The sequence below is a fragment of the Penaeus monodon genome, chromosome 14 (assembly GCF_015228065.2).
Source record: "Penaeus monodon isolate SGIC_2016 chromosome 14, NSTDA_Pmon_1, whole genome shotgun sequence".
NCBI lineage: Eukaryota > Metazoa > Arthropoda > Malacostraca > Decapoda > Penaeidae > Penaeus > Penaeus monodon.
Window position 1 is genome coordinate 12,282,293 of NC_051399.1, and position 10,000 is coordinate 12,292,292.

The following is a 10,000-nucleotide window of genomic DNA, read 5'->3' on the forward strand; positions in this document are numbered from 1 at the left end:
CTCTTGTGACGATGCTTTCATACATATATCACCAGCATAGCATATAATGGATTCACCATCCCCAAGTGGAATATCTACCACCAGCTTGTGCATTAGGACACTGAACAGCATGGGGCTGAGAACTCTTCCCTGTGGCGTCCCCAGTTGAAAAGATTGTGAAATGGAATCTCTCACCCCAGCTAATCCAGCTCAATAATTTACCCCGAATGCCAAAGCATTGTTCTAGGATAAGTTGTCTGTTTGCAATGTCAAAAGCTGACTTAAGGTCAAGAAAAACCGTAGGCTTCCCTGGATTAGAGCTTGGAAAATACTCTGTAAAGCAATGTTGTGTGCTACGTCGCGATAGAAATCTGTACAGTCTACGAGATAATGGTATTTATCAGTGATTGGTTTCGGTATAGGGATGGTTAGACTGCGCGTTCAGGGGCCAGGCGGAATATCTGATGACAAGCTTAATCTGTACAGGTGCAAAAGGGGATTATCAGGTACCTGAACTATAAGACGGAGGACACTATAGGCAATTCCATCCTCACCTGGAATGGACGTTTTTCCCTTTGGTTAGTGCATTGTTCAGTTCCCACTCAATAGTCTCAGCAAAGTCTGGAGGGTCGGTATCAGAACATCCAATCTCAATGGTAAATTTACATGCAGTTGTAAACTAAGGTGATTCTGAATATTTGTGGGAAGTGAACTCAATTTGGACGCTCCAGCCCATTGACTAAGGAGCACATCTGCTTGTGTAAGAAGAACTATGAAACTGCGGGTTGTTAGTCGGTTTGCCTAAAAGTTGAAATTGAGGTGTTGTTGTTAATGCTTTGTAGGAACTGTTCAAAGTGTTCATTTCTGATATGAGTTTTTAATTCCTGTAGATTTAGTTGAATAAGGTTGCCACGGGTATTGTCCTGCTTGTAGATATCTAAAAGCTCCTGAACTTGCTTTTGTTCCGTTAATATTGTAGGGTTACCGACTCACATAGGTTGTTTTGACCGTTGCGAGTTGTTGCACTTTAAAGTTTTCTTTGGACAGACCCATGAGTTATAGTTATAAGTGACCATTTATCAACACTTGTTACTGTGTATTCGTTATACCAGTCACCAGCATAGCATATAATGGATACGTGATTTAAAGTGGTGTCCCAGGTTTTTTTTCAGACTGACCATTATCAACAGCGTATCTCGTTACTGTTGCAAAGTGGTCACTGATTAGTTCTGTTGCAAGTATGCTTCTGACATTTTCATCCACAAAATCCCTTCCTATTACATAATCTATCCGCCCCCCCCCCTCCACGTGAGCTTTCCTGTCTGTATCATATACAGTCATAGATCTCTTGTTCACAAAATGTCGGAACTCTTCGCCATTTTTCTTACATTGACTAGCATTAAAATCTCCCATACATATTGTGCCGTGGTTCTGAAAGTTAGGGAGTGAATCAGCTTGAAAAATTACACAGAGCGAAAAACCCAGAGGCTGTTCGGATATGTAAATGCTGATATTGTCCATTGTTGTCAACGGTCTTCTGCACCAGATTATGCGGTATAGTGTCACTGACATAAGTCTTTAACATTTCAGTCTAACAAGGTATTCACCGCTAATGACCTTATCTGTTGACGCGGCAGATAATTTTTGATAATCAATCAGTCAATCAATAGGCCTGTCATTCCTGTGATTGTATAGGAGTGTTACCCTCTAATTCTAGGGGCGGTTTTTATTTTAGTGGCTGATGTGAAGGGCTCTTGTAAACAGATAACGTCAACATTATTATTATGAATATAGCAAAGCAAGTCATTAATTCTACAGTTGACACCATCTACATTCCATGAAAGAAAAATAATTGTTTTCCTGTCCCCCATCACACCCTATGATTAGCTGACTGGTGAAATTTGCATTTGATGAAGCCCTTTAATTTGTTTATGTCTTGTATAGCATTACATATTTTTATTGCTTCTTGTCTATTTGCAAAGGTTCTGCGCGTTTCCCTTCTATTGCTATTATACTATAATACTTTTCTCTGGTTGGTCCGTCAGTCAAATTACTGGAGTCACGAGCATATCCCCTCCCCCTCCATGATGAGGCAGCGAGGAGGTGGCTGTCCGCAGCTGAGGTCACTGATTCCCTGCGGTCAAGCGCGGGAAAGGTGAGAGCGCCAGGTCAAGTGCTGTCAGACATACACTCACCAGGGCTCGCCAACGGTCGTTCGTACAGCACACTGTTGCTCCGGCACTATGCTCAGTGTTCGTAATTTTTACTAATCACTGTTTTTTCTGCATGCCTTTACCATAATATCCGATACAATTGGGTGACTGTACACCCACGTTATTAAAACGTGGTATGTACCCCCGTAGAGTTTGCATTTACATCGAGATAAAACTGTTCTTCCTGATATCAAATAGTGCCATCTGATACAAAATGCCTATATATATATATATATATATATATATATATATATATATATATATATATATATATATATATATATATACATATATATTTTTTTCCCACCAAATGCTTAATTCAAACATTATAAGGAAGATATATGAGATGAAACCTTAATATTTGCTATAACGAATAAGTCATTATTTTTTCAACCTTTTTTGCCGTGTCATGAAGAGATATTCTCCCAAATATAAGGCAGAGACCTGAATACAGGCCATAAAAGACCCAGCAATGTTTATAATCGTTTTACAGAACAGTAGCCGAGGTATACTAAATATTTATAAACTTAGTATTCATGGTGCTTGCGGTTTTATGAATGATACCTAAGAATTTACACAATTGCATGTAATGACATTACTGTGAGGTAATCTGGCTAATATTCGATCTAAGTAATCCCTAAGAATTCAGTGTTATCAATTCAAAATGCATGTTGAGATATATAAGCAAGGTTTGTCTTCAACAGATTTATGGTAACTTAAAATGATTTCGTTATCATGCATTATTTATGTTATAAATAATTTCTAATCAGTTTATACTATATAGGAAGAAGTTTTATTCATAAAATGTTAAGGCAAGACGATGGAATAATATCATTAAAAAATCTAACTAAAATATTTACCATTTGTGATAGAAGAGATCGGCCAAAATATCGAACCTTGAGGTCAGTAATTCATCAGTAATTCTCATTTTGGAGAAAGAGTTCCTATATTATTCAAATTAAGATTATTTGGGCCTCTAATATCCTACAAAATATCGCTAACCTGGGCAAGAGTATTTACTCCTTTGGATATTATGTCAAAGGCTTTTGAACGCTCGCAAAAATGACCATTTCACTTTATTTAACTCATTGGTTCCCAAACTTTTTTCTAGTCGTTACCCACTTTTCATACATGATCCTTGTCCATGGCCCACCGCCAAGCATAAACCGTGACTGCAGTGGCTGTCTACAATCCTCATTAGGTTCATATAAAAACCACTCTAAAGATAAAACACCTTAGGCAACTTTAGAATTATGTCAAGATTAAATATTCTACTACCCTAATACTTCCAATGTATTGTCTTATGCCAAAAACACATAATCAGCTAAAATAGGTAATAACACAGAAAAAAATGTAATACTCATATCTGGAAGCAAGGCATTGCACAAACCTGTACTGAACCTCAAGTTCCCTCCACAGCTGCCTACCCGCTAAACTCCTAGTCTAACGCGTCACGCATACGACGTGTTAAATGACTCAATGCAGATTATGTTGAGTGATTGGTGTGAATATAGACAGCTGTACGTTTCATTAGTTTCGAAACTGCAACTTTTGCAATATCTGCAAAATCTACGAAACCAAGAAGCAAGACTAGCATTCCCACACACGATTGGCATCATCCTTATGGAGTTGAATGATTTTGATATTTGCTCGGAGTTTGGGAAAGATTCACGTTTAAAAAGGACGATGAAAATGTACACAGGGAGAGAAGATTCTTGGATAGATATCCTTTGTGATGTCATGACCTGGAGCTGAATTATTTACGTTTACACATAACATCTGTTTCATTTACTATTGCGGGATACAGGAAGAATATTACGTAGCGTTAAAAAAAAGTTTTATAAAATGGTCCTAGCTCTTTGGTTAACTAGTAATTTTCTTCAGTGCTACTGAAATACTCATTTAAATACTTGATGACATTGGCTGCACTGCCTGTTTCTATCCTTTGTGTAAGAAGTAAATGCCTTTCTACCAGTTTATGGTTTCTTTTGGAAAAGTTATTTATATCGTGACACTTTTCTTGTCCCCTCAGGAATGCATTGTTTTGATTTGTAATACTTTTCTTTGGTTTATATTATAACTTTGGTAAGGATATTCTTATACCTTCTAAATGTTTATCCTTTGCAATAAATGAGCTATCCCTTGAATATTAGAGAGAGAGAGAGAGAGAGAGAGAGAGAGAGAGAGAGAGAGAGAGAGAGAGAGAGAGAGAGAGACGAAAGAAAGAAAAACACACAAAGAAGCATTTTGATCACAAGGAGGTATTTTGATTACACAGTACTTGCGGAAAATTGATTACCAAATGGGCCTGTCCTTCGTTTATTCACTTCCATCCCTAAACCACTCCATCGTTTTTTTATTATTATTATTTTTTTTAACGCAGTAGGGAATAATAAAAGTCCGCGATATCGATGGCCTGAAAGCTTATCTTATCTTGGTATAATCGATAATCCTGTGGCTGTAGACGGACGTTTCGGCAGAGACGCGGCACTCCTGGATTGTAAGCGTCCGAGGCAGTTGTTCAGGAAAGAGTCGTTCCAGGGTTCCGAATTGCTTGTTACAGTACGTACTAAATGGGTGAATGATTGTTGTGGTTCAAGGACACTTTGAGGTCTTAGGTATCGTTTTAGTGGGCGTGCGGTTTGCTTTTGTAGTTTTTTTTTTGTAGTAAAGATACTGTGCTTTTAATGCTAGTCACATGTACGCAAGAAACCATATGAAAATGTATTACATTAGGTTTGTATGTAGAATTCTATACTTGGCCCCTACTGTCATGAAGTTCTTTTTAACAAGTACAATTTTTTTGGTAGTATCAGAATATGAGTTTTTGGCGTTCTTTCCTAGCTTATGAGATCTATTTTGCGGCATCGAATAAAAATAAATGCATATAATCCTACATTGCCACGAAAACAGATTAAGCCAATAGACAGGCTCCACAAGGAAAAACAAATAAATAAAATAAAAATAATACAAAATAAAATCAAACAAAGAAATAAACAAAATAAGATAAAACAAACCGAAATTTTCTTTATAATCACTCTCCCTTATTCACAGGCCGGGGCAGATCCGTTCCTGAGAGAGAGACGCCGAAATGATATCAGTGATGAAAGCGGGGTCCGACTGGCGCCAGATAGGCCTATTTAACCTGCTGCTTGTTGCTTCTCTCACTCGAGGTAAGCAGGGAAGAGAATATCTTTCTTCCCTTATCACCTTTACTTGATATATATATATATATATATATATATATATATATATATAATATATATATATATATATATATATATATATATATATATATATATATATATATTTTATATATATATATATATTATATATATATATATATATATATATATATATATATATGTATATATGTATAATATGTATATATACAGTGTATGATATGTATATATATTATACAATCTTAGGCATGTTTAGATTATATTAGGCTCGCAATAAATGCATTCTTCATACGATAAATCCAAGATAGGAGAGTTTTCCCCGGATAGCACATATCCATGTTGAAGAAAAAGAAGAATTTCGAAAGGGTATTTCATGCATTATCGTTATCATCCGCTCATCTGAAGTAAAACAAATGAATATACTTTCGAAACAGAGAGCTTGATAATCTTATCTGAGACCATAGGGAGATTAAGGCCCTTCCGGCAGCTTACAACTGGCTCAGAAGCTTGGCTTGGATGATTTCACCCTATTTTGTTTCTCACTTCCTCTGTATGCACGTGTATTTGTGTGTGTGTGTGTGTGTGTGTGTGTGTGTGTGTGTGTGTGTGTGTGTGTGTGTGTGTGTGTGTGTGTGTGTGTGTGTGTGTGTGTGTGTGTGCGTGCGTGCGTGTGTCTGTGCGCGCGCGTGAATGTGTTTTGATATTCACGCTTCGACAGTCATAAATATTTCCAATTATCAGTTGGCATTATTGAACAGAAAATTATTATCACTGAAAAGTCTCTGATATTCCCATACCACGTAGATGGTCTGTTCATAACCACCTAGTCTCAAGTGTCCCATTATTCTCAGGTATGCTGACCCTATAATAATAGCTTTACCACCGTACAACTGATATCGCCTTGATAAGGAATAGTGACTGTAGTAGTGAGTGTTTTTTAATTATTGGGTTCGGATATATTATGAGTTCTTTGAAGAAGGAAATATGATTTTCTATGGGAATGTGTTTCGGCATAGAATAAATCATCATCATCGGTGCGCTAACGCCGACGGGGCCGCATCCATCCTTCGCTTCCATCCAAGGGGGTTCCTCATGGCGAACCTCAAGGCAGGCCCTCGGCCTGTCTCTAGCTCCTCGCGACAAGTCTGATCGATCTGCCCAAGTCGTCCCACGGGCCTCCTCCACCCAGGAGTCTTTTTTGCAAGACGAGACTCCAAGGCACTTGATAGCGTCCTGGTTTCTCTTCCATAAAGCAAAAATAGCAGTATCAAGGCCTTGAAGACACGTAGCTTGGTCCTTCTGCATAGGTACCGACATCAAATGCTCTTGTTGATCGAGTTCATGGCTCCTGCTGCCATCTGTCAATCCGTCTACTGACTTCTTGGTCTGACAGCCCAGAAACATGGACTATGCTACCATGGTATTTAAATCTCTCTGTGACTTCAACATCCTCTCCACAAGCATGTATCGACTAACAAGTTCCCCTAAAAGGCCCCCCAAATCCTGGACCTTGGTCTTGGTCAGGAGACCTCTAGGTCCAAGGGCTTCGCCTCCAGCAAGTGTTGACAAGAATGTGGTCGATCTCCTTGGCCACAGTACTTGTATTGCCATACCATGTCCAGTAAAGCGGTATGGAGTGCTGATACCAGAAGCCAGAAATCTTCATTCTCTGGGATCTAGCAAAGTCCCAGAGAAGGAGGCTATTCTCACTGGTGAGATCAGCTCCTGAGCCATGGGGACTGAGAAACATCTTATGGCCAGCTCGATCACAGCGCCGGATACTGCCTTGAAATCGCCCAGTACAATGCAAATGTTTCAATGGGGCCATTTGTCTGCCACAGATATGAGTTTGGTGTAGAACGCCTTTTTCTTATCTAGTTTACAAACATCGGTAGGAGCGTACACAACAGCAAAAGACATGAAGCTAAAAGCATACTACAGTTTCAGTGTCATAATACGCTCATCAACTGATATTACCTCTACTACTGTTGGCTGAAGTCGGCTGGAGATAGCTATAGTTACTCCCCGGAGATGGTGACCGTTGCCCTGGCCTAACCAGTAGTAGGTACAGATTGTGCCGCTGCCAGGTTTTCTCATCTTCAAGAGGAGCCACCTCAACTCCCAACCGCTTCAGTTCCCTTGACAGCAGGGGTAACTGCTCATCCTGCTACAAGGGACCGTATGTTCCAGGCTCCTACCCGGATAACTTACTCCACCAACGCCTCCCCCACCAACGCTGCCCCATATTAAGAGGGGTGGCAGATTGTGTGACCAACGTCTACCTGTGGGATTCCCTTGGGCTTTACCTCAAGCCCAAGCCCACATACTGGGTTGGCGCCTGCCAGGGGGCAGACGGGGCGAGTAACTCTCGTTCCCATCCTGCGCCCAAACATTTGCCCTCCTATTGCCAGTGAGTTTTATCTGGAATATATAGTATTAGTCTATATATGAGCCAGGTTAGGTAGCACGTTCTATTCTGCTTAGATTGTTTATACTCGATAGTTTAATAGATATCTATATTTCTTTACGCTTTGCCTTGCACTTTCCGGATGTTTATTACGTTAGTATCTTATCTTAAAAGTTATATAGTTATCTCCTGAAACCTTGTGCGAGAATAATAATGATGATGATGAAGATGATAATAGCAATGATAATAATAATAATAATAATTTTAATAATAATAATAATAATAATAATAATAATAATAATAATAATGATAATAATAATAATAATAATAATAATAATAATAATAATAATAATAATAATAATGATAATGATAATGATAATAATACTTATACTACAAATAATAATAATTGTAGTAATGATCATGATAATGGTCATGATGATGATGATAATGATAATAATAGTAATAATAATAATAATGATGATGATGATGATGATGATGATGATGATGATGATGATGATGATGATAATGATAAGGATGATAATGGTAATGGAAAGGATAATGATTTTGATAATAATGATAATGACGATAATAACAGTGATAATAATAATAATAATAATAATAATAATAATAATAATAATAATAATAATAATAATAATAATAATAATAATAATAATAATAATAACAACAAAATAATGATAATAACAATGATACTAACAGTGATAATAATAATGATGATGATTATGGTAATGATGATAATGATGATAGTAATGATGATGATGATGATGATGAAAAGAAAAAGACAGAAAGAGAGAAAAAAAAGCAGATGTAGGAGAACGAGAAAAAGAACAAGAAGAAAAAAAAGTCACTTCTTCAACACGTCTGTATTACATGTATCCCACCACGCTCTTTCCTTCAGGAGAAATCTACGAGAGGCAGCAGATGGAAAGGATCGAGGAATACAGATCCAAGGACGTGGAGAGGTGCGTCAAACCTCTCAACTCCGAGGCTATGCTGAAGGTCTTCCTCGTGGTAAAGTCTACAGCAATTAATGTTGAGTACGTGGTCGGTTTTTCGCTGATTGACCAGGACTTCTTGGCTCCCTTGGGCAGCTGGCACAAACTGAGCATCAATCACATCATTGCTGACTTTAGGGTAAGAGGATGGTGTTGCGTTATTTCATGGGGGTTTTGTTCGTGGGGAATGGTAGTTTGTAGAGAATGGGTTAGGGTATTTATTGCGTTGCTCTTTGTGGTCTATAAGAAATGGCTAGGGACATCATAAAAACGATAAAACATCTCTTCAGAAACGTATATGTATTTCTCCATTATTTAATACCTTTTTATTATTTACATTTATTCTTTGATGCTTCATACACATTTTATAGTTTACTTATATTCACATTTCTCTTTCATTTACATTTCCCACCATTGATTCCCATATTTTCCTTTCTTCCACCAGCATAATCTTAAAGTCAAGCTGGACAACAAAAAAGTTGACTTCAGCTATTATAAGAAAAACCAGTGGTTCAGCACATCTTACTCTTATGAAAAGATTCACCTTTTCGCTAAGGTACTAATATTATGACTGCATGGAAATAATTTGTCGATATCTATATCTGTGTGGGTTAGTATCTAGAATTTGGTTTTCACTATTTTTTAAAATGATTTTCTCTCTTTCCTGTGCATAGGGTAAAGTGGAAGTTGTGGACTGCAACGTTCTGGCCACCACAGCAGGTAAGCCGACGACAACACACCTCCCTACTCCCCCTCCTTCTACTGCTGCCCCAACTGTCCCTCCTACTACTGCCGCCCCGCCTCCCCCTCCCCCTACCGCTGCCCCGCCTCCCCCAACTACCACCGCTGCCCCGCCTCCTCCTTCTCCTACCGCTGCTCCGCCTCCTCCTTCCCCTACCGCTGCTCCGCTTCCCCCTTCCCCTACCGCTGCTCCGCCTCCCCCTCCCACTGTCGCTTCACTCCCCGCTGTCTCTCCAGAACCTTATCATCCTTCCACAAACAAAGATAAAGTCACAACGGCGGGTGTGGGCGGAAGCATACCGGAACAACCCATGCACCAGCCACCCACTCCCACGACGGAGCTCGCTCGCCCACCAGCACCTACAAAGGAAGGTACAGTGAACTTCCCAGACGCTCTCGGGCATGTTGGCAACTGAATATTTGTGTTCATAATATTTAGTAAGAGATACTAAACTTTTTTTTGGA

At 38.8% G+C, this 10,000-nt stretch overlaps 1 protein-coding gene across 1 annotated transcript in view; it reads left to right on the plus strand.

Moving 5' to 3' along the window:
- Window positions 1-4,402: 4,402 nt before the first annotated feature.
- Window positions 4,403-10,000, plus strand: part of LOC119580890 — a 9,046-nt gene continuing 3,448 nt past the window's right edge. Inside the window, exons 1-5 of the mRNA XM_037929118.1 lie at window positions 4,403-4,754; window positions 5,247-5,365; window positions 8,698-8,933; window positions 9,240-9,350; window positions 9,469-9,514. Coding sequence (XP_037785046.1) covers window positions 5,284-5,365; window positions 8,698-8,933; window positions 9,240-9,350; window positions 9,469-9,514 — 475 coding nt within the window. The 5' untranslated portion in view covers window positions 4,403-4,754; window positions 5,247-5,283. The remainder of the gene's footprint in view (window positions 4,755-5,246; window positions 5,366-8,697; window positions 8,934-9,239; window positions 9,351-9,468; window positions 9,515-10,000) is intronic.